Source organism: Amblyomma mixtum, chromosome 3 (assembly GCF_055824585.1).
Source record: "Amblyomma mixtum isolate Tamu chromosome 3, ASM5582458v1, whole genome shotgun sequence".
NCBI lineage: Eukaryota > Metazoa > Arthropoda > Arachnida > Ixodida > Ixodidae > Amblyomma > Amblyomma mixtum.
Genome location: NC_143014.1, coordinates 111,420,910 through 111,447,061, shown reverse-complemented (window position 1 = coordinate 111,447,061; position 26,152 = coordinate 111,420,910). Strand labels below are relative to the sequence as shown.

General features: G+C 38.8%; 1 protein-coding gene across 13 annotated transcripts in view; it reads right to left on the bottom strand.

Annotated features, from left to right (window-relative positions):
• LOC149351412 (uncharacterized) overlaps nt 1-26,152 on the bottom strand; it is a 214,447-nt gene that overhangs the window by 97,808 nt on the left and 90,487 nt on the right. For 11 of the 13 annotated variants that reach the window (XM_089580739.1, XM_089580740.1, XM_089580741.1 and 8 more), the window contains 2 exons: nt 3,189-3,393; nt 385-432 (listed from right to left, as the gene is read on the bottom strand). In XM_089580739.1, the coding sequence (XP_089436865.1) occupies nt 385-432; nt 3,189-3,393 (253 nt within the window). The remainder of the gene's footprint in view (nt 1-384; nt 433-3,188; nt 3,394-26,152) is intronic. The other 2 variants (XM_089580732.1, XM_089580735.1) reach the window with 1 other exon arrangement.

Genomic DNA, 26,152 nt, shown 5'->3' with positions numbered 1-26,152 from the left:
ATGTTTTCTTTTTTTTTTATTGCCAAGTAACATGCTACTACTCAGGGCAGCTCATAAGTCAGGATGAGGGAATGAAATAAATGAAAACTTTCAAGCTATGAATGCAACACCAAAACAAAGATGAAGGATGCCACTAATGAAAACTTGTACCTGGATGAAACCTACAAGAAAAAACAATGTAAAGGGCAGGAATGAAAGCTATGAACCCATGCAGGGAAATGAATAAATATGGTAAAAACAACGCCAGAATGCATGAGCACGTTGAATGGAAGGAAACCTGATGACGAGCTTGCAAAAAAATGGTTGGGTGGTCTTAAGACAAGCAAGAAATGAAACTGAAGAGCTTATAATAAAATGTAAAAAGAGAAAGCCAAATGTAGAGACCTGCTTCGAGCCTGTACTCCCCAGTCAATTGGCCATGCCTTCGACTGGCTGCTCAAGAGAAATGGAAGGGTAAGGAGGAGAGGAGATACAGTTAGAGACCGAGGCTTGAGTCAAAGGAGAAAGTGGAGAAAGAGAAGCCCAGCTACTGGCAGGCCTCCTTGAGCGCAACGACCATCATCCAAAGTGAGGTGCACGTGAAAACTCTCATGCAGTTTTGTATTGCAGGTTATATGCCTCAATGCCAGCAGCACATATGCCCAGGCAGCACAAGCAGAATGACACACAAAGCACAGCAACAGCCACATGTTATAGATCTAAACAGAAAAGAGGAAAAAAAAAATGACCCAACGTTTAACATGTCTTTCTAAAGGCTTTTAAGATATGTCACCCATCAGCACTGTAATGGGTGCACAAAGAATTGTCAAAAACTATTTAGAAAGCCAACTAATCAGCCATAAGAAGAAAAGACTGTGGTGCGTGAAAAGTCCCACATACGAGTTCAAATATACTGCACAAAGTTACGATTTACAGCCCAAAATGAAGCACACAATCTTTGCAAACCTGCACCAGTGATGTGCAACAGTACAACTAAAATAGCCTCGCTGGTCAGACCCAGCCACAAGGACACTTGACGGTCAGTTACTGACCAAGTGGTATACTCCCTCCGTTGAAAAAAAAAAAAAAGTGGGAGAGTGGGGGGAATTCGGTGCTTCACTAGGGCTAGCTCAGTGAAGCTCAAAGCGACATGCTGGCAAATCCGTAAAGAGCAAGCAAACAAAATGGAACAAATAGAAATGCCAGCTACGGTTCTCAACTTATGGACCAAGCATTACTCCACGATCAGTGCCAACGCCGTGTCAGTACCACACCGAGGTTCTGAGCAGCTACAACCAAAGTCAATGATTTATCAATTCACCAGCCCAATGACTGCTGAAATCATCCAGTAAAATCTGCATGGTAAATTTTGGAACACCAAAAAATTTCAAATTGACCAGGTATTTGAATAAACTGATTTCAAATTATTGAGGTATTACTGTAACAGTATAAGCCAATTCCAATGCCAATTCTTTGCCACAGTGGAGTACACGCATACTGTGTTTCCTCTCCTAGCCAGCGGCGAGTGTGCTGACATCATTAGACAGCATGCCCATTACTTGGGTGCAAGGGAGGGACACCCCCGCCTCTTCCTCCATTCCTGGTCACTGCCATGATGTCAGGGAGGTGCACTCGCCAGTCACAGAAGGCAACTTGCCCAATTCCTCTGGAGAGCAATTGACTGCTCCTTGAAAGGTAATTCCCAAGGGGGTATGTACATCATTTACACTGGAGGACGCTCTCTCTCCCCGCAGACCCTTAAACTGCCCACCTCATAGATATCTCCCTGTCTCGCCTGCACATACAGTCGCGGACAGAATAATATGGACCAAGGTTCCGTGTTCAAACTTTTCTGTCGCACTGCATAACAGAGACAGAAACATTTGCTGCCTGTGTGCACAAAGGGGAAAGTAGATATTACTTGAATATTCACAAAAAATTTATCACTTTTTGCTAGGTAATGCATCAGAAGACTTTGCCCAACGAAGCATGGCCTATTTTCTTCTGTCCGCTACTGTACCTGGTGTCGTATAAGACTACTAACGACACAGTAAGCCTTCCATTCGTTCTACTTCCAGATACAACATTCTTCCACTGAGTGCCTATTTCTATACACTGGGTTATTTAACACATTCTTAACATGCTCTGCCTTTGCCTATTTTGTCCAAACTTGCTGTGACTGTGACTTATTGCACCACAGATGTCACATATGAGCAACACCTGCGTGTACTTGGCATGAAAGCTTGCCTACTTGGCCGGCTACACGCAAAGTAACCGCCATAATAGCAGGAAAATACCCCTGTTTGCACACTGCAATAATAACCACTCAAACTTTACAAAAATACATTTGGGCTAAACATGTACACCTTCCAAAAAATTCAAAATGAAAAAGGCACACAAAAACTAAAGTTCTGTTATCCCAAAAGCATGTGAAACCAACAGCTCAGTACCATCTACAAGCAACTTGCATAGCGTTCAAACGAAGTCCTGCAAAACACAAGTAACTAATAAAATTAACTTATCTTAAAAATAATCGCAACAATAACTAAAAATCTGCTATACCAAACAACAACAAAAGGAAAGCAGTTTTTGAGTATATTAATTAACCTTTGCAAAACCGAAGTGCCCACCATTTTCAGCTTTTTCTTATTTAGATGTGTGAGTTTTTATTCCATGCTAAATGAAAGCTTTGAAAAAAATGTCAAAACATGCTCACTGATTCAAACAAGCCCATATTCTGTAAATAAGCAAACAGCAGAATGTAATTGTTGGCTCTGTATCTGCCTTTTTCTTGCTCAGCCTAGCTTACGTTCTTCGCAGAGTTGTGGTGTAACAATATTTAGCACTTTACAGTACAACGTAGTAAGAGCATGAACTATCTGTACGTAATAAGGGTATGAACTATCTGTAGGTGACTGGTGCAAATCCCACATCATTAATCATATTGGCAGTCACCAAAGCATACAGTACGATTATTCCGTGATAATGTTTGCCTCAAGCACATTAGAGTAGTTTTTCAGCCCTGCGACAGAATCACAACAATACCATACCCAAACATTATGGACAAACAATGTCAACTTTGAAGTTAAATAAATAAGAACCAGGGGCCGAAATACCCTGGTGCACCATGATGCACCAGAGTGCCATATTTATTTCCGTGATCCAGGCAATAGAAAACAGGTATTAAAGTGTTTTGCTGGAAGTATTACCTGTTATGCTGCAGAGGAGACGCAGAGTGGGAGCATCACCAGCATATTGGTTGATCATGCCTTTGGTTGCCGCCTGTGGCACAGGGATAGTCAAGGTTATAGGCTTGTGGAACTTGCGACGTCGAGGCTCCACAGTTACAATAGGGCTCACTGCCACACGGTGGCCCAAAAGCTTGGTCACCAGCTCTGCAGGGATTGGCTGGGCCTGAAAAATAAAAAAGATATTTGCTACTTAAGGCTTTGAGCAACATTATGCTAGTGCTGCAGCATGATGAATAAATCATTTTGCTCAGTATCCACAAATATCAAAGATGGTTTGCTTTATGGTTTATGGGGTTTAATGTCCCAATGCGACTCAGGCAATGAAGGACATCCTAGTGGAGGGTTCCGAATAATTTCGACCACCTGGAGTTCTTTTATGTGCGCTGTCATCGCACAGTACGTGGGCCTCTAGCATTTTGCCTCCACTGAAATGCGACTACCATGGCGAGGATCAAACCCACGCCTTTTGGTTCAGCAGCCGGGCATCATAACCACTGAACCAACGCGGCAGCTACACAACTACCAAAGAGACAAAGACCTAAAAAGTTCAATACTTTTTAACCATACAAGCAAGCAAATGTGGGGTTTAATGTCCTGAAGGTGCATGTAAGCTGCAAGAGATGCCACAATGAATGGCTCCAGATTAATTTCAACCACCTACGACTCTCATGCGCACCGACCTTGCACAGCATATCAGAATGTTTTGTATTTCACCTCTATAGAAATGTGGACACCAGGGCCGGGATACAACCCCGCAACCTTGGTTCTCAGTGACTGAATGCCACAAGTATTGAACCACCACAGGAGGTAATACCTCCAGATGAATCCTTTCCCCTGATTATAAGGGAAGAAAAATATAACAAAGGATGACAGAGAGTTAGGAGGGCAGATGAAATAAGGGAACTAGCTGGGATAATGAGGTTCCAAGTGGTGCAGGAAAAGGATAAGTGAAGATCAATGGGCAAGGCCTTTGTCCTGCAGTGGATGCATCGCTGATAATGATGTTACTAACAAAGCAGCATTAAATACAGTGTAGGCATGATGGAAGCTGGACTCCAAACAACCCTGCTTTCCAGTTCAGTTCAGCCATGCAACGCACAGAACAGGAAAAGGCAGCATGTGGAGGAGAAGCAATGGCAAGAACTCTGATGCCCCCTGTTTGTGTCATGATGATCCCTAAACTCCTGGATAAAGCATCCAGAGCAGTTGGGTAGAGAATTCATTCCTAATATGATAACTAAATGCCTGCATGTCCCCCAAGCAAGCACAAAATGAAGGCCATTTACAGCCATTACAAACATGCTGCTTTGCCGCAAAATAAATCACCTGTTCTTCTCCGCAAATGTATTTGGCCCACATTTCCCCAGAATTATCACCAAAGAGATCCAAAACAGGCAAACAAGATCGTTGTCGACAGTATTTTAAAGATTATCTAGCAGTGTACAGACAACCACAAAACAGGAAAGCTCACTCAAAAATAATGCACAATGATAGCATGTAGCTCAGTGAAAGAGGCAGACACTGCAAAATTCTTTACTTGTTTTCCTAATAGGAACGAAAAAAGTGGTACCAATTAGCTTCAGCTTGCAAAAACAAACTGGCTATGTGTTTATGCAGTCACCATGATTATGATCAGCTCAGCTACAATCAATGCTGGACAATGGCTTCTCACTGAACCTTGTCCTACATCAGCTGCGGCCAAACATGCAGTTCTTTTAGTTGAACCATACAACCTCAAGAAAAGCCTATCAGTATTTTAAACTCACAGTTGGGTGTCCTAAACACCAAGAAAAAGGGGGTTGTGACAAAACACAAAACACCCAGGTAAAGTAAATGGCAGCAGCAGCAGCAAAGCTAGCCCTGCTTCAAGTATTTTCTGCAAAGAAACTGTCGCCACTGGCAGACAAAAACACCATCCATCAACTTTGTGGATGCCTATCACGCATTAACAGATACTCTACCAACTGCTTCAACTAGAAATGAAACTAGGAAAATAATACCCAAGTTACACAGAGAATAAATTCACTGCACAATTCAAGCATTCTGTGCAGTTTGTATGCATTAAACTTAGCCTACTATTATAGCTCCTCACATTTTTTTTTTTTTTTCAAAGACTTGGACCGATCTGTATTTATGGCTTGTAATGGACACATCTACTAGGGCTTGTAACAGTTCACCAGTAACTAAAATGCATGCATGCAACTGCCAGAATTGTTGTCCCGAAAGTACATCCAGAAGATAATTAAACCTCCCATGTAGCTATCTTCAAATCACGCATATATAATAAATTTTAGACACATTCAAAGTCATATGCCATTGCTATCACAGGTAAGCCACTATTCTTACACACCTCAGCATGCAGCTTGTCCAAAAAATACATTATTTGCCTGCACAATGTGTATCAATAAATTTTTACATTATACCAATTCAAAATACATGGTGCACAAATCATAGTTAAGAACATTCATTTTTAGATAAAACCAGACCTGTCCTGCTTTTTGCACTACAAGCAAGATTTACAAAAAAAAATCAAGTTAAAACACATCACTACTGAAAAGCCACCTTCCTTTTTTAAGCAGCAGTTGTAAATTAGCCAATCTTGCTCAAGTTACCAGCTGAAAGTATAAAAGTCAGTAGTTATCATTCGTGAAGAGGGCCTTTAGGGGTATCTTGAAATAAATATAGAAAATACATTTGGTAGTAGCATGAAAGTAGTGAGAATGAAAGTAATTCACACGAAGAAAAACTGTTAGAAATGAACATGAATATAGAAATATGCAAGATTGAGAATTCTTCCTCAGAACAACTTATCTTTAGTGATCAGTCTGTGAAAATGAAATAGTTTATATCCAACAAGATATAAGTAACCTATACCTCAGTCCCGTGTGATATTAAATATAGCCCACAAAACTCAAAAAGACATAAATCAACATGTTTCTTAGACAGCGTTTATGAAACAATGTCAAAGCAAGCCAGATTTCTTCCCTGTAATCAACTGAACAATTGCACCCACTCTTACTGACCAAATTGACAAACTAAGAAACTCGAATATGAAGAGCTCTAATTATAATAAAATTTTCCCTTCCATCAGCACAGCGCTGAATGCCACTACTTTCACAGCAGGTCTATAATGCACAAGGTGACAATATTATAATCAGTGGCTTCCCATGGCAAACCACATGTTATTAACCCTCTAATGCCTGGTTAACACCTATGATAAGAGTGCAAAAATGGGAATAATTTTAATTCCAATGCACAGAACTACATGAATTGCTAACAATATTTGAAGAAATAGTCCTTTCTAACATACTTATCGAAGCAAGGTCAAAGCGTCTGCTGCCAAAGATGCAGGAGGCCTGCTGAAAAATAAATTAATGTAAAAGCTAACCCTAACGGCAAAACAGAGCGAAATTTCTGCGGTTGTAATGCTGCACTGGCGATGATGGAGCAGTTCTGAATTCTGCTCTTGATTTACAGTATGCTCCTCTATATTTGCATCCAGTTCTGTTGTCCTCAGGCATTCAGAAATCATCACAATTTGCTAAATTTAGTCACGCTATAGCCATCTTTCTCTTAATAAATCTCCTAGGTTTTTTAATTTCTGCAAAAAGAGGCCCATGAGTGATGAAATCCTGGTGCATCTAACTTTTACCTGCCATCTGGAATGACTGGGCATCGCAGGATTAAAAAAAAAAAAGAATGTCCAAGTTATTTCCAATTCTTCTTGAAGTAGCTAAGTAAGCTTACGATGTGGTCTACTAGTGCAACTGGCTGCTGCAAAAGCTTCATTACTTGACAGGGTTCAACTCGGTCACATTCGTTAGTGTGTAGCTTAAAATAAATTAACACTTAATTATTTAACCTTAACAGTAATACACATAACTGCAACAAAGTAAGTACCGAAACGACTGCCTTCACCATCATACATATGTGCCAACCCCATATGCGGCCACTGTAATCCCATAGATTTCACTAAAAATTTCAGCCTTATTGACATGAGACAGATTTTTAACTGAAAAACAAAGAATTAATTTAAATATTTTGCTGCAGAAAACTTTCACTTAAAAATTAATAAATGCTCATTCAAGAGTATTGAAGCCTTATAAAAATTAAGTACAATAAAAATCAGTAAAGTAGCAAAAGGTGAACAGCTTTCACCATGGCTATTCAATCAACAATCTCCAGCTGGTCATGCATTTTAGAAAAAAAATTGGATCGGCTTTTTATTCTTAAATGTCTAAATGCACTATACCACACACGTCCAATACCTTCTTCTATCTGTCTGGCTTCTTGCCACTGCAGAAACCATTTTTCTCTCAGTAGAAGGATCATGCTAGGAAGTAAAAACACCATTAAAACTAAGGACTTTTAAACGCGTCTATGTTTCTATTTTTTTTTGGATTAATCAGAAATATCAAATATCTACCGTATTTTCCGGTGTATAAGACGCGGATTTTTTCCAAAAATCTTGCTGATGCGTCCTATACAAGGGTGCGTCTTATACGTGAATTTTTCGTTTTTTTTGTGAGTTCAGAAATTACTCAAGTTCATGTTCAAGCTTTTTTCACTGAAAATATATGACTACCAATAACGCGGTTGTAACGCTGTTACTACTTCAATACCGGGACGTCGTGCGCAACTTTTCTAGGTGAACTTTACCATGAAACGGCGGGGATGACAACTTCCGGGATCACAAACACATGGCCGTTTCAGAGGTCCCAAGCAAAAGTAATGTGAAATGCCAAAAGATGGCGACAATCGCGTTTCTCGCCCAAGACAAGCGAAGGCAAGCCGGCGTTCTTTTTAGTCACCCTTTGCAACTCTTCTCCGTGTACGTAGTACATACGTAGTGCGAAGAGAATGTTTCAGCCGCGTTGCCTCCAGAAATGGGCGAACTTTTTGATAGTGCATCCGAAGCTGAAGACTCCGAAGGTTTTAAATAAAAATAAAATGTTGTTATGGGCATAAGGAGAGCTCGTTCGTTTTTCTTTCTTTTTTGTTAAAATGTGGGCGGCTATGGCACGAGTGTTGCCTTTTTCGATCGCTTAGTGTTGCTAGAACTTCTCACAGGTACGGTGCATTTCGCGATGGTCGCGCAAGAGTGTTTAATTAAGCCTCACTAGCCTAACTGGGTAAATTGGGGTGCGTCTTAAACATGGGTGCGTCTTATATACCAACTTTTTCAATGACAGCCTGCATATATGGCGGGTGCGTCTTATACACCGGAAAATACGGTATTATTGCTAGCCTAATACATGCCTTACACTGCTGCTGTGCACCTTGCATCAGCATTGTTTCTCTGTGAATTTTTCTTATATCATCCAGCACAGAGAATTCGCAGCATGCTCTCTAGATATTGAAAACAGCAGGCCAGATTTGCAGGCCAGATTTGCATGCTAATTGAAAGTTAAGCTCAGCAGCCATATCCTCCAAAATATTTTAGTATGGCAATGAATGCGAGCATGACAGAATGTCAGTAAGAAGTATCAAGTGCACATAGTTTAACATTTCTTTCAACAAAAAGCAGTACAAAGCACTCCTCAGTGCAAACTCGTTACATGAAGTGAAATTCTTTATGCTTCTGCTTTTCAACTGGTTTGTCACAGCACTAATTCCTGCCGAAAAAAAAGGCTGGCAGTCATAAAAACATAACCTTTGCTAAAACTAAGACGGAATCACTAAAATAATTTCAGTGCATAACATAGTTCATTACTCACACTCCATATGCATCAGTAACCAACAGGCTAGCCTTGCAGTGCAGTCTACACTTTCATTTATTATACTGCAACAGTACAAATAAAATAGTTAGTTCATTATATTCTAAGCCTTCAATGCCAAGCTTGACCAAACTGACTCAATGCTATCCCCTGACAGGTCCTGCTGCACAGCCAATATAGCTACCTTCAGTATTGTTTCAGAACATGTTATGCGCCAGCTGAAACTCACATGTTCAGTTCCTAAATTTTTTGCATTTCTTACTATGCAAAAGGTTCCCATACACTGTGCAATGTCAGCACACATTACCGAATCCCAGGTGGTTGAAATTAATCCGGAGGCCTCCACTACAGCATCCCTCATAGCCCATGTGTCACATCGAGACGTTACATCCCCACAATTTACAATTAAGTTGAGATTTTTAGACACCATAATGTACATGAGAAAAAAAAAAAACTCCCTGTATACCAGTCTGCCTTAACAGTGCAATCGTAAATTTTAATAGAGTTTCAGGAAACAATGGCAAAATGTTTACATAGCCAGCTCGCCTGGTATATTGATTCCCATCCCCTGAAACAAATATTTTGAGTTTAAAATGTCAGTCTTGGCAACTTTTAAACTCCCTAGACTAGCTTTACACAAAAGAACTAGGGTATCACCAGACCAGGCACTAGCTACAGCTCAGCTTAAGAGAAAACTTTTCACTACTTCAGGTTCTGATGACAGACAGAAATGTGAAGCACATTCTTGCACCAACTGCACGATGCAAGTAAAATCCAGAAAATCTTAACTGCAGTAATAGAGCAGCTGATAAGTTTTGTGGCATATGCTTAAAGCTGTTCTTTACCTGAACAACAAACCTTTTTGTGCTTTCTATTTTGCAACTATTAGTGCCTACTTTCATTCATTTTAACAGGGAATAACAAAAAATATATATTTTGAGCGACTCATAGTCTGATTTTGCTTCCTTATGTCAGTTGTCAGGATGATGGTAGAAGCGCCTCTGGGCCCAACATGTGCCTAAGTTCCAGTTATTTTTTGACCGAATGGGTTCATTGCTGCTTGAAAAGTTCTCTCTCAGTCAGAAACTGTCAGAAAATAAAAAGATAAATGCAGAAGCTCTGGTGTGCCGATCTGTACCAGCAGCGTCCTGTTCCGCAAATGCGACCGCGCATACCAGCATGGCGGCTGTTGCCAGCCTAGACAGTAGATGGCATCCCCTTCCCAAGATCGCTCCGCCCTGGATAAAATGGCCTATATGAAAGTGCATTCCCATGAAATAAGAAAATCTCGTTTCACCAGCAACAGGACTGCTATATTAAAATAAATCCAGAAATAAATTCCCTATGACTCCCTGTCAAGAGAAGACACAGCAATTAGAACTATATTCGTTATCTGTGAACTGTAACCAAATCAGACAGACAAGTAAATTTTTATGCACATTTCACAACTGCATCTTATTTTAACTAGTTGTTATAGTTGTTTAGTAATTACAATTAACACTACAATAAAGTCAGCCTTGGGGTATTAAATTAAGGAGAAAGTGCACAAGTTTTTATATCAGCATGTTCACAAAGCCCTGGACTGTGCAATAAACCTGTTAGTTTTTTTGTTTTTTTCAGGTGCCCAATACTTACGAAAATAAAAGCTGACCTTTAAATGAAATTGTTACAAAAATAACTTTCAAAACCTACTGCACATATACATATAAAAATTGAGAACTTTATTGCACTTCTCAGTGTCTCAGAATTCATGCACATAAAAATAATTATTCTACTGTCATTCATTATGAAATGCCAAAGGAATGAGCGATCAACCACAGAAAAACTGATAGCTGAGAAAATCAACCTTAATTTCCTTGTTTACTTTGTTTATCACCTTGTTTACTTTTGCTTTTGGTCAGAGAAATGCAGCACTGAGACAAGTGAAAGCTCTGATCTCTCCCCTTCACCATGATACATAGTGATATTAAGATGGAGGTTCTCAGTCCTCAGAGAGCAGTGGAATCTGCAATGCCTCAGGACCATAAGAAGCATGATCTGCTAATAATTATCGATGACCATGCATAAAGCAAATGTTTTTTTCTGAATTTCAACTTCATATTTCACTGTAATTTTATACTACCATACAGATAAAGACTCAAGGATCATGAGAAAATGAACTGAAAAATTTTAAATTATAACCAATTGGCCATTTTTTTTTTTTTGCCACGTCCCTTCTTAATATCACTCATTACAATAAGTTTTCAATTACAAATGTCACTATCAAAACTTCGGTTAGGACTAGTTGGTCATGTATAATTAAATTTCAGAAAAAAGCCCAAAGGACAAGAGAGAGAAGAAACGCAAAAGACAGAGACCCCATACATCTCAAGTTTCTCTTCCACCTAGTCTTTTACACTGTTTTCTGAAATTAAAAATGTCACTGTTTATCCTTTTTTTATCAAATACTGAAACAAACAGCATGCTTCATCAAATACTGAAACAAACAAAATGCTAAAAATCTGCCAGGATAATGTCAAACCATAAGGTTCACTAAAATTCATACAATGAGGTGCTGATCAAACACTGCTTTAAAATGCTATTCAGTGTTGATGGGCCTTGGACCACCAAACACAGGTCTACACGATAAAGCATCTCTGCTAATGCTAACGTAAACACTACACTCCAACAAAGGTGACACATACCCCAGCCATACTGTAACTAAAAGTGCCTGAATACTAAGAGAAGTCCCTGCAGCTCAAGCCTACTTTCTGTGAAAACATGAAAGCAAAATAATAAAGATTTTAGAACAGTCTAGTCAACAATTAAACGACTGGAACTAAATACTAGAAACTAAATGAAGTGGTTCTAGTATTCAAGGTAGGTAATTGGAATGAGCCTTATAATTATCATCAATTCTAATTCATTAACCCCTTCTAATTTCATTAACCTGCATTCCTTGTAAATTCCTCGAACATATTATATGCCCGCAAACTGCACCCTACCTGCACAGACTCTTTCTTCTTCAAGAATCAGCATGGCTTCCATAATGGTTACTCATCCTCCAATTCGTACACCATGCCATTTGTTCAATTCTATAAGCATTCAACAACTCCATGGCCATAAGAACGCTTTTAATAAATCTTTCTTGCCAACCAGAATTGAAGAATGGCATATGCTACCCAAACCATTTGCTAGTGAGCGTGATCCACTTAAGTTTAAGGTAATCTTCATGAGTCATCTTCTCGACCAACATTTTCTTATCTTTTTTGCGTTATTCAATTTCGATCTTTATGCCTGTGCTATGATTGTATAAAAACATCCTAATTATTCTTTTTTTCATCCTTGATTTGTATTTGCTGCTTATTTGCCCTCCCCTCATATAATACCCCCACTGCAGCACGATAAAGCCCTAGTCTATTCTATTCCATTCTAGTATATTCTATTCTAGTCTATTCCAGCCCTAGCACCAGACCAGGACAAACTTCTGTTTTACTAAAAAGATTTCAGAAAACAGCGCAGCTTTTCTTTGAAGTCGTCAGCTTATGATATCAGGTGGATATTAATTATAATTCTTCTTTTGCAGGATACAGCACCGCTACAGTTTTTACAAGAGAGCACACAGCACGTGTCCATATCATATCAGTAAAGCTAATATTTAATTTCTCCATGTAATCAGAAGAAAAAGCTGCTAAGGCAATACAGTAGTTTTCTTCATAGTAGTCAGCTAATCAGGATATCCTTCTGACCCAGAAGCAATTTTAATTTTGTGCACTCAAAACAAAATATGTACATTAAGATCCCACTTTCCCAGAACATTATATTTCTACCAACATTTAAGCAATGTTACAGCTCAAAGGTAACAGAACCTAAAAGTTCACCATATAAAAAACAATGTTATCCAAATAAAGGAAGAAAATAGGAGAAGACAATTAAACTGGTTGAACAAACAGTATACTGCTGATAAGACAAAAAAAAACCGCCTAGGTTACATATTAACTGCGCAACACCCTGTAAGCTCAACATACAATGTTACCTACAAGAAAAAAAAAACGGCAGTTTAAAGAAATAATATTGTGCATTAAACGGTGACGGACCTAAGATAGTCATTGGTTACATCTTATCAAAGTAACAAATTTGGTGACAGTGCTTGCCTGACATGCAATAATAAACCAGTTTAGAATTGAATGTGCAACAAAATTAGTAAAAAGCAATGAATGCTAACTGTTGCAAAATGCTACTACTACTATCAGTGCCTAAAACATTCTAGATGACAAAAAAAAGCCTAGCAAGGCAACAATGACACTGTCTGCTAAAATGTTACAGCAGGATACAAGTTTGCAAATGATAACACACAATGTATTGCAGTCTTTTGGCAAAAAGTGTATCTGGTATGCAGGAAAACTGAAGATTTACCTATCATCAAATGTATCGCTTCAAAAGAGTCGCACAAAAAAAAAAACCACACTTAGAAAAACAGCACGAATTAGGAGTATGCAAAAAAAAAAGATAATATGAGTCCTGTCTTACCACAAAAGGTATTACACGCACAAGCATGGAGAAAACAAGTAAACCAATGTGTAAGGCAAGCCGCTGAGATGACATCTACCAACATTGTTATCACAAAAGCAAGCAGAGTATGCTTACCCACGACACAGTTGTAAGCAATAACACGTACTTGCTACCTGCCATCAAAAGCTTATATAAGTATGTCCCAATGTCTTAATGAAGACAGTGTTTTTGTGTACTAAACAACCAAGAACTGCTAAGAATTTTCATGGTGGCTTTGGGCTGGGAATGATCCATCTCTTCCAATGACAGTGCATCAACCAATCTGAAGTCTTTTGGCAAAAGGAACATTTGGTATGCATAAAAACTGAAGATTTACCTGCCACCAAATGTAGAGCAAAAAATTTCTGCCAACTTTGTCTTCATGAATAATGAAAGACAGTTGACTGACTGGTGCTGGTTGTACGAATGTCAAGTCTGTCATTGTTGGTTGCGACCATATTCAGAAAGCTTTCAAAATGTGCACAAGTAACTAAGCAAAGCTCACAGTAAAATCAGTTTTCTGCCTTAAAGTAAATGCCAAAGGCATAAAAGTAGCTTGGGGTACAATATAGCGAAAGAGAAAAATCATGCACAATAAGTTTTTGCGCAGCCAACAAGCTTGTGTCCAAGGCACTACGAAAAGGCTAGTACAAGAGAAAAGAAAGCAGTGCCTTACGGTGCGAAGCACGCAGAGGTGAGGTGCAGAACTCCAGAGTAGAAGCAGCGCCTTCGCAAAAGCCCCCTTCCCAGTATAATTGAGAAAGCAAATTTTTTAACCCCCAGGTCTATAAGACGCAGCAGAAGACAGTAATCAAGTGGAACCCAGAGAACTAGTGCAGGATGGCCTGTTGTGATGAATTTGCAGTACTGGGCATGCCATCAGCACTTATATTTTTCCTATGCTTTTTGTTTCTACTCTTCCCAATTTTCTGCACTTATGGTTCTTCCCAAATAAACAGATGAGCAAAAGGTTGCATGCGTTAACTCACAGTAAATATTTCTGTAATTGAGCTTTGCAATGTTGAACATTTTACTAATTTAAACTGTTCTAACTGTTTCTACAAGAAGTACATAAACTTCAAAAACTATGCAAAAAAACTATGTACACTTCACTCATTCTAACTTGTGCTACTTTAAGTCACAGGACTGAACTTAAATGCCATCAGCGGAGATAACAGAACTTCAACTGAGCTTCTCACTATAAAGGTCACATGGTTGAGCCCAAACGCAGATCCATGCTTAAGAAGTATGTTTGCCCAGAGGGTTTCAAGCCAGAATTTTAAGAGCCTAAAGCCAAAATTCATGAAAAGCAGGCTTATTTTTGCAGAAGGCTTCTGACACCAGTGTTGCAATCATCATAGCCATTTTTTCTGCCAACTACTGAAAGAGCAACTTGATCAGGAAGCTTGCTCTTTGCAGAGTGTCCATGCAATGGCATATTTTGTAATGTGATCGTAAGGAAGCTTGAGAAAGGCACAACCTCCGAGTAAACAGCAGCAAAGCTCATAGCATAGCAGTGGGGAGCAGTGTTGACTTCACAAAATAAATTTGGGGCACCTGGAAGCCAGATGTATGTACTGAATTCCATTTCAGAATTACTTAAGGTTATGAAATTTTACAGATCTCTGCCTACTTTGAACTCTCTGCAGCAAAAAAAAGAAAAAAAAATTTTATCTTGCCAATATCCCTCTCCAGTACTTTATTTCAAGAGAGACAGCAAGAAGACACAATTTAGCTTGTACAAAAAAAAGTTAACATAATAAAATTAAAGAACTAAATATTCAAAATGTGGCCCGATTTGGTCAGTTTACTTGGAGGTTTTTTTTTTTTTTTTAATGTGAGTGGGAGGCAAGATGAATAAAGACTTGGCTAGTTAGTTTAAGTTACAGAGAATAAAGAAGGAGATTAAAGGCTTTAAGAAGAAGCAGGCAGAGACAGAAATAAGCCAAGATTACAATGACCTTTATTCAGTACATACATTCTAGTCCAGTTAGTAGGTAAGGTAACAACAAGCAAAGTCAGTCAAGAAGAAAAGATCAGGTTAGTCTTATTAAACGAAAATTATGAGAATTGATTCAATAGAAAAAATGGCCTCAATCATATAACACATTGCTTCTTCTGGTTGAAGGTTATGTTATAGAGCTAGGAGAAAAGAACTATAGAAGCAGTAATAAGCAGGCACAAGTAAACTGCTTCAAATTAAAGTTTTGGTCATTCCATGTATGATGCTACAAGGATGCCTCCTCAGCACAGATTACAGTACTCACCAACGCTGCACAGTCAGATTTTGTACTCACAGAGAGAGGCACAATGCACTGCCAACCAAACTCACCTTCTGAACAAAAAGAACTTGTCACAAAAAAAAATGTTATCAATCCAATATGAGAAGACCAACTCTGTTAGACAAAGCAAAGTGAGGAACTTTTTCTCCTCAATGTCCAAGCAAGCCACCATGCACAGTCACGTGAAATGCATAACAAACTGTCCTCCCCACTGCTATGGGATGCACACACAGCCAGCATTGAAAGTTGGACAGCTCTTACAGAAGCAGGTTAGTCAGAACAGTGCACAAAAGCATAGACTAGGCAGGTAAGCAGCAAAAGGGGCAAAACATGAACAGAGCAGAGGTTACGACATGTGATTAAAAACCGAGGTGAATGGAGCTACCCATGCTGTGAAGTCAACAGGAAGATATACACAGGACAGAGTTCATTAAGCATTATCTCTCATGTATGCAGCCAAGCGGTATCCTTAAGTGTGTTTTTGCAATCAATTCTGCTTCTTGATTACACTAGGTCTGCCTTCTTCCTTGTGAATCACCACCACAATATGATAACATTGCATAGGTACAAATGAAGCAAATTAAAGACTGCTTATATCCTTCTCATCAGCTCCACTGCCACAAGACATGAAAATCACAGCAATGCACTACCATAATGTTCCCCCTTCATCGCAAGTATGTGATGGTGCTACTGAAAAGTTTTCAAGCCGCTTCAAGAGTAAAACTGCACACAAGTCATATTCCTCCACCCATGAACACGTACTAGGCTCCACGATGCATTCAGTCCTTTTCTCAGCACTCATTCACCAAAGTAAACCCTCAGCTAATATTGATAGTTGGTGAAACTTAGGAATGCTACAATGGTCAGCCTTCAGCTATACAAAAGATATTAACCACGTAATCTAAAAGGGGGAGATCAAATACGGATCACTTAAAAGGGTCTGATTAGACATAATTCTAGCATTAACTCTTAGTTTTAACGAAAACCATTCACCTTACTTCTTAATCACACCTCGTACATATGATGCTTATACTGCATCATAACAAAAATGGCCCTTTAAACTGCGCATCACATCCCAAAGCCGTAGATGGCAAAAAAAAAGAAGATTTTATAATCAAGGCTATGAATACCAGACATGTTAAACTGCAGCATTGCAGTAATTTACCTAAGTGATTAATTCAATAACCCTAAATGCTTAGCCTTTAACAGCACACAGAACTAAAGCCAAGGATGGAAGGGCAAAGCACACGAAATGACTGTAAGCTACAGTACCATCGCGTGCATGCCTCTCTCTTGCCCTTGACTTCTGCACTGTAAATGTAAGCATTTATTCAGTACCAAGTAGCAATGTTCCTTACAACCTAATGTAAGCTGAAGCAAAACTGGTTATTAGAACATGTGGCCTAAGTGAGGAGTTCAGTAACACAAACACTTTTGGAACAAACCTTTAGAATGCGGCTGCACATGCATGACAGGAGTACGAGATAAAAAAAATATAAGAAGTTGCACAGGCGTAGCACACATTCAATGCTGCTGTTACGATATGTCTGCTGGACAATGTCGAGGAGGGCACAGAAATATTTTGCCATCTCAAAAGCACAACTAACGCTCTTTGGACCGCTGAAAACTAATATATGAAAACGAGAAGAAAAAAAAAGATAGTTTCTACCATTTATGAAACAGATATAAGTGAGTAAAGTACCACAGCAAAATGAACTATCTATTAACTAGGCAGAAGCAGATAAAACAAATAATAGATAAGCAGGGCCTTATTGACACACTCCACCAAGAAAGATGACAGAGCACAAATTAAAATGTACACTTGCCGTCAAAAGTAAATGGAAGGCGACTTTGTCAAAAAAATGTAATTTCATTAAATCTAAAGTATAACGGTCCACGCTTGTTGGTGCACAGAGCAATTTGCAAAATCGCAATTAGGCTGCACATATGTATTCAAGGATGCACGAATTGGGGGACCAATGATTAAATTTTTTCGTGAATATTGCCTTCAATTTACTTTTGACGGCACCTGTACATAAGCCAACCATGCCAGGCAGTAAACCTAAGCACTAAATAACTGAAAACAAAATGTGCATAAGGTTTCAGCTCTTGAACAAATTATGTGCATGAGAAATTAAAGGTACACTACCTAATGCTGCAGGGATATTAAAAAAAAAAACATTTTTATGTTAATCTGATATTTTCTACGAACACATTTACAGCCTTGAGCTATAACATAAATTAAGGTACACATCTTCAGAAGCCACATCAAAGCTATTGTCTATTAAGTCTCACTTTGAATATAAGCTTCGTCAGTGCAAACTAGTGACCTTACTGGAATGAGCAAAAATGGCGCATGGCAAATGCACTTCTGCAATGGAACTACCACACAAGATTCTGCAGTTCTACCAAAATCAAGCAGACTTTTTTTAAAGGAGCATCTAATAACATGTTGTTCAGCAGTGTTACATTAAAATTGCAATAGAATTAGAAAAGGCACCTACACAGACTGCCCTATTCAATATTTTCAACTGATCACTGGCACCTAGCCTAAGTTAAACGAGTATGTTGACAATATACGCTAAAGCAAGCCTCACAATAGCGAAGGACTATTATGTCACAACTACGCTTATGCACAGGTTAAGCACTTTGGTAGCAACAATGCAGTGGCTATAGTATCAACAAGAATGATGCTCAACCTGACAATTAACAAATCAAGTGCTTTGACTGAAATGAAAACTAGGCCACTTTTTATTTGCAAGCCTGCAAATCTGCAAAGGGTGAAAGCCACTAAAGAGAGGCTGATCTAGCATTTACTTTCAGCAATGCAACCAGTTCTTATCAGTCTTGTTATTGCAAGTTGCAATGGCTGAACTTGCAAACAGCAATCACAAGGTGGTATAGCGGGTGTAGCTAGTCATGAGCCATGTTCCATTTCACTTCATTTACTATTTCCAACAAATTGTTGGACACCCCTTAGGTTCCAGTGGTTTGTTGGAAATCATGCACATGAAAGGGACTATGGAGCTTAACAGGTTCCCCATCACCCCCTCTTAAGTACCCTATAACTGCAGGCACACGGTTCCCATTCTTGCTTTCCCATACGGCTAAGGCAAACCTTGCTTGTTCTTTAAAGCCAAGGGCCCTTTTTTCTCGAGCACGCTATATATAATAAGGTAACCATGTAAAAAGCACAATTATCAAACAAATATGCATTTAAGCATATCACAGAAAATAAAAAGTGGAGCACATCAATAAGGTCCCACTAAAAACAAAAATAAATTATTTTTAACTTATCGTTAGTCAGACTGCAGTACCAATTTCGCTCACATTAGTAAGTCCGAAGACTATTTTCCAGCTTTCACATATTAAACCAAAAGATCAATTTGTGTTTAACTCTGACCCCTCTGCAGACCTTACTAGCAAGCCTTGTTTCAATAGTAAGCGAGTGGTTCTTGAAATTACTTATTTAGATTTTATTTTATTACTAATACCATCTGCAAAGGCTTCACATACATCATAAACATTCTAGAAACTCAGCATCTAGTTGTTGCCAAATAATGTTGGCAATATTTATGATTTAGCAGTAATTCCTTTTATGGCATGAATAATTTGATTCTTCTGTATGTTGTGAAAGCTGCAAACTGCATAAAAATGCACTAATGTGAATTTCTTCAGCCCTGAAGACAAAAAGCAAGGTCTTCAAATATGTTATAAGCATAGTACTGCACTCTACAATGAACTTAGTACCGTTTCACTAAAACAAATTGTTTTCATTAAGTATCCTTTGCATCTGCCTTTTCAATAAGCAAGACACTGACACTTCTTTGGACCTTGTACAAAGCTGTAGCAACTGTACATGAATGATGCTGAAATTGATGACTGCATGAACTCTCGATGCTATGGCGAGGTTAGCTGGCAAAAATAGAATCTTTGGGCCGCGTGATGTGTTCAGAAAGAGATGCACTATGAACACTGTACATGGGCCTCAAATGAAGTCAAGGGAGGCTACCACTACAGTCACCTCTTTGGCATAAAGCTTCTCTCCAAGAATTGCAGAGCGCACAACACAGAAAGCTCTTCACCCAACACCAATGGTGGCAAGACAATATTGGCATCAAGGCATCACTTGCAAATTTCTAACACAGCAGTGCTGCACAATCAAATCCATCTATTCCTTTCTTTCTTGCCCCCCGCCATCTCCCTCTTTTTTTTTTTTTTTCCTTGGTTTTCAGACACACTCTAAAGGGCATCTTGTGAATAAAATATGGTAACATACAATGAACCATGCTAAAAACTTAGTACAGCCAAATTTTTCACTGAAAAGAAAAGCAGCCAGTAATGGCTGACCAATGACCAATAGAGGGCCTATGACAGCAGAACAAGCTGTTTGATAAACATAACGTACGCCACATTACGAATTTATGAAGTGATCTTCTATTCTCTGTAATAAATATCATACCCTTCAACTAAAGTAATGCTCATCATAAGAATGCACACCTATTTCAGACCCCAATCAAAGTAGAACTTGTCGTATCAAGCCCATATCTCTGCAAAGGTCACAGCAAGAGATTCACAGGAATAGTAACAGACTGTGTGCAATGGTAAGCATTAGTAAAGGTGAGCATGTTTCATGGTTTTTGCATAAATTACAGAATTTAGGGCAAGCAATCTCAAAAACTGACAGCTTTGACCCTTACTAGGTTTGCTTCTTTTTGGCCTGTTTGTTTTGTTTGTTTTGTTTTTTTGTTTTGTTTTTTTAGCTGGAGAGAAAATGTTTATATCCAAACATTCACCATCAGATTTAAGATGAATGATATCTTTAGGGGGCTTCTGCTACTAGCTGTTTCCATGCACAATTGAGGTAACTGTGGATAAGGACTCTGTTAGTACAAAGCAAAAGTTTCATCGTCTAAGTTTCATATGTTTTATGTAAAGCTTGTAAAATCCTGCCATTCTGGGAATATTTTTTTTTTCAACCAGTAGCATTCAATGTTCCATATTTCACAAATTGAAATCCATAACTAATATTTTTTAACTAATGCAAATAATTAAACAGCAAGTGAACACATGGCAAATTCTGCTAGTTTTATAAAAGTAACAAGAATCTGATGCTTCCATCGAAGAAAAAGAAGCTAACTGATTTTTAACCTTTGATGCACTAAACATGCCACTTGAGTGGCCTAAGCATAACCCAAACAAGGCATTCATAACGAACCACTGATATTACTGTACACAAAAATTGCACACTGAATAATTAAGAAAAATTAAGATGAACTAAGAGTTACACATATGTTATGGCATGTCATATTTCAGGAAGGAAGCAGAACAACTTAAGAAGTCTGTGATATGGCATTAGTACGACCACTCTGACACCACAAATACAAAATCCAAAACCTACCTATCCTTCAGATAAACAGCCTTCGAGTGTGCTAAACATTTCCACGCTTCAAAAAACACTTGAAAGAAATGTAAAAAAAAAAAGCCATACTATTACAGTTAAATTAACATTCTTTGTTAGCCAATTATGGCTCTGTGCCATAGTAGTTATGTTATGGAAGAATTTGCCCACCAATTACTGAATACAATGTTATAACTGCATAAAGAATTGCAAGATAATTAGAAAAAAAGAACTCAAGGTTAAGGTGCTCGCGCGATTACAAGTTAGGATACCATAAACTTCTAAAAAAATTGTCCCCAAATGACAGCGTTGTGACATATAATGGCAATTTCCAAGAAACACATCCATAAGTATGTTTTTTCCAAAAAATTGAGCTCAGTAGGGTGTCTACCACAGAACCCACCAATGCAGAAGTGGTCAATAAACAAGGTCTGTGTACACTAGAAGGAAGCAAGAAATTTCTAGGAGAAAATTATTGCCTTTTTTAGACAAAAGGACATGACTGCTCCTAGCTTTCTTTTTCAAATTTCTTTTGTGCTGTGACCTGTTGGAAATATTTGTGTGCCTACCACAACACTAGGCCTGCCATTGATAATAACGATAATAATCATAACTGCGTGCCAATCATCTTAAAATCTGATGACAGAGCCTCTCTCTCGCATCTCAGCCTGCCATCTTTAGCATCTCGCCGTAAAGCCCTTAGACTCTCACTTTTTCACAAGATATTTTATCATCCTTCACTTCGCCACGAACTGATCTCCCCTCCCCAACACATTTCATCAAGGCTAGATCACAATAACAAAGTCGGAATTCCATTTTGCAAAACCAATGCCATGTTTCAGTCATTTCTTCCGCGCACATCTGCTGAGTGGAATCACCTTCCTGCATCTACCGCTACCATTACTGACAACCAACGCTTCAAAACAGCATTAGAAAACTTTGTATAAGTAGGAGCATCATCTTCTTTTTTTTTTTAATTCTATATTCTTGTTGTTTTTTGTACGAGCGTTTTGTTTGTTTGTTTTTCACTGTATTGCTGCGCTGTATTTTGTGTATTATATACTATTAACCAGCACACCAAGAACCCAACAGCTAATAATGTATAACTAGGAGCAATCATTTTTGTATTACTAATTAGTTTGCTGCACTGTACATTTTTTTTCTTAAATTTTTGTAACCACTCCCCTCTATAATGCCTCTGGCCCTGAGGGTACACGAAATAAATAAATAAATAAAAACAATTCATCACTACTTTTTAACCATACTATACTTACATGAATTTTTTTTTAAACCAGTAGCTTTATTTACAAAATTTATCGTGCCCTTTTGTTTGTCTCATGAATGATCTGCCTATTTCTGATGCCTCTAATCTGCAGAGACAATCAGCCCACATATATGCACACACACAAAAAAAAAAAAAAAAAACGGGCATAAGAAGACACACAACACAACATGCAGTGTGCACATTCTTTTGCCTCTATATTTTTCTAGCGCTGGCCACCTAAGCAGGAAGGACCACCAACAAGTTAGTACTCCCACAATGACTCATCACAGTGCTCATGCTCGTGTGTCTTCCTTTTCCCTGTGTCACATCTGCATATAACTGCTTCAAAAAGGTACTGGCTGTGGGCAAGGTTGTAGCTTGTAAAATAATATGGCATGTTGATGGGCAAGTTAGTTAATGATCTTTTTCACAAAAATACCGCGCAAGTTGAACATGGACAAGAGAGAGGACGTTTTTCAGTTCTGCAATAGTCCTGTTCCCAGTCATGCCTGCATTTAACTCGCACAGTATTTCTGCTTAAAGCAATAGGCATGAGCTATGTCAAATCAGTTTCTACTGTAAATAAAAGCAATAAGAATTCAATGAAATCTATCAAGCTCATATTAAGCATTATGCATACCATATACCAGTTCATCAAAAGAGAGTTCATAGCTACTGTTATGTTTACATACTTTAGATCTGGCATATAAAAAAAAACTCCCATAAAAAGGCATATTAAGTTTCAAATAAACAAAAACTGAGCACTGGAAACAAGAAAAGGGTGCACTGAAGTATGATAGCATCATGCACGTGGCCACACAAAGGACATCATACTTTCTAAATTCCACAAGTTCATGCATCAACGCAATCACAATGCATTTTTTCAGATCTAAAATTTACAACATGACCTTAATGCACTGTAAAGATGGTGCTATAAAGAAACTGCCTAAAATAGGTATGCTTGAAACTATCCATTTTTCAAAATGTAACTACAGTCGAGCCCACTTGCAACAGCTGCAGTTAAAACGAATGCTCACTTATTACGAACGAGGCTGGTGCTACCGTCAAAATATGCATTACGGCAATGGCACTGGGTCTCAGAGACAACGAAAAACCATGGCCACGTAACTCTGTTACAACAAACAAGGAGACGCCGTAAGCTTGGCCCTGCAGTTCAAAACCTCGCGCAAAGATGAAAGAGCATCTCAAGGCACCTATGACACCCTGTCCCGAAAAGAATGTGGGGACCCAGAAACACAATAGAAAAGGCGATACACTGCAGACTAAATGGCACAGTTTTACCAAGTGCTGCCATCGAAAACTCATGCTTTTAAAGGCGATATCTGCATTGTGACAGACTCAGCAAGCTTTAGCATTAACATCCTACTGTACACGAGGAGGAACGGCAGCCACTGGTGACGACTCTTTGTCATCGGCAAGTCTCGCGCACTGCGATGCTTTGAGAGCTACGTTTTCATATGCTACAGGCCGAACACAGAGGCTCGGATAACACGCAACTTTTTGCTTTCATGCAACGAGCGTGCAACCAGGCACAAGTTCCAATGGCACGATGGGCATTGCGCACCGATTTGCTTGCTGAGTGCCTTGTTGAGTTCGACCATGACAAAGCGAATAAACTCGTGCTTGATAACTTTGCAGCGCACCATATATTGTCTTCTCTGGCTGCAGTGACAGCATTCTTCTCACCACCAAATGCAGGATTCAGCTACCGGACATGGGCGTCACTCACGCGCTCAAGATGACCTATCATCGATGAATCATCCAGCTCATGTTGAAAGCAATTCCCCCACCAACCTTTGTTCACTGCTATAAGAATGATTAAAGTCATGTGGATGGGACTGACTCTGGAGTGCATCAGGAATTTCTTCCGTAAAGCATGCTTTATGGACCAACAAATGACTGAGAACACTGATGAACATTCGTGTGATTAGACGCTGTGAAATGATTTGTTACAACTCGCTGTTGATGCACAGATGGCCGGACATGATTTCACCTGAGATGACTTCGTTGGGGCAGATCATGACGCAGGCATCATAAAGTCATACCCTGACGAGGCCACTGTACGCGAAGTGCGAGCGCTGCCCAAACTGCCGAGAATTTGATGATGATGATGACAAGGAGGCTGATTTGTAAATAACTGCTGTTAACACTTTAACCACGATTAGTTATATCATGTTCTTAAAGCAACTTTACTGTTGGCACATAGGACCTCGGCTAAGAACATGAAGTATGACCACTCATGAAGGCTTGGAAACCACCATGCTATGGTCTCCTATGAAGAAGCCGGCGCACAAACTTCGTAAGCAATAAACGCCAGTTTCTAAGAAATTCGCATTTCTGGCTGTAAAATGAGAAGTCCACTTACTACGAACTTAGGATACAACGAATGAATCCGCACAACCACCAGGTTCATTATAAGTGGGCTCGACTGTACATCAACCATATTGCATTACAACTATCATAAACTCATCTGTCATTGAAAAAAAAACTTCAGATATAGCTCAAATTCTAAAGCTTTACATATGAACACAATAACAGCATATGCTGATAGGTTTATTTCTATTCAGTCAATTGTTTTATATTAATGCAAATGCTCATAGCACAGAACTAGTTTAATTTCGTCATGCAAAAGAAAACTGACTGACAAACTTGCCCATGCAAGCAGCCAAACCTACATTTTTTAGTGATTTTTACATTTCCAAGCATCATTCAAAGCACTATACAATAATCCATAGAGGAAATGAAAGGTTACAAGTCACCTATAATTTTCACTGCATCTCAAAAAAACTTTTAAGGTCATTTTTGGTTTATTACTTTAAAGGGACTATGCAATAAATTAATTGAGATTACGTAAAGCAGACGAGAGATAGGCAATCCATCACTTGTCACCCCAGCGCAAGAAGTTTTGAGCTAGCATCAATAACAATGAAGTTATAGACGATTAAAAATCACGCTCCTCCTCCCCCCCCCCTCAACTCGTACGTGCGGAGCACCAAGAACAAATAAAGAAAACAGCTTAAGGCTTAGAAAGCATAAAGTTCTCGCAAAAATAAAGTCCTCAAAAGTAAATCATTCAACACAAAGGCTGAACGCAGTTAATTTGCATTCTCTCTACTATATATCTGCTTGCGATAGCAGTGAGACCCCAAATACAATTAATCAATCCAGAACAATTTAAACTAGATATGTCAAATAGACGGCGCAGAATGTTGCATGTTGAGAATGACATGTGGCTAATGCAAGTACCACCCACTTATTTTCTTTCAAAATTACTGAAACTGAGACAAGAAAACCCACTGTAGCTGTTAACAAAGTATGCGTCATTATATACTCTCCTAAGTTCCATTCGAATGTACGCTGGCCATGCCAGCATCGCCAATATCAAGATTTACAAGTATAAGCATGTGTATGCAGCACTAACATTAAAACTCTGCTGTAAAACATAATTTCTCTCTAGCTCGCTCCTGCAATGCCACATTATACGCACAACTGCACAAACAGGATTTAAAGCACCGTGAATACAGGGAATGAGAGTTGGCAGTGACACTGCATGTGTGGCTTCACTACTACTTTCTATAGTCATTCATTTCACAATTCGTGGCCCACTAAGAACCGTTAATTTAACACAAGTGCAGCTGCTCAACATCCAACAAGCCTTGTGCAATTCACAGTACAAAATTTACATACACTGTACATGCATCATAAAT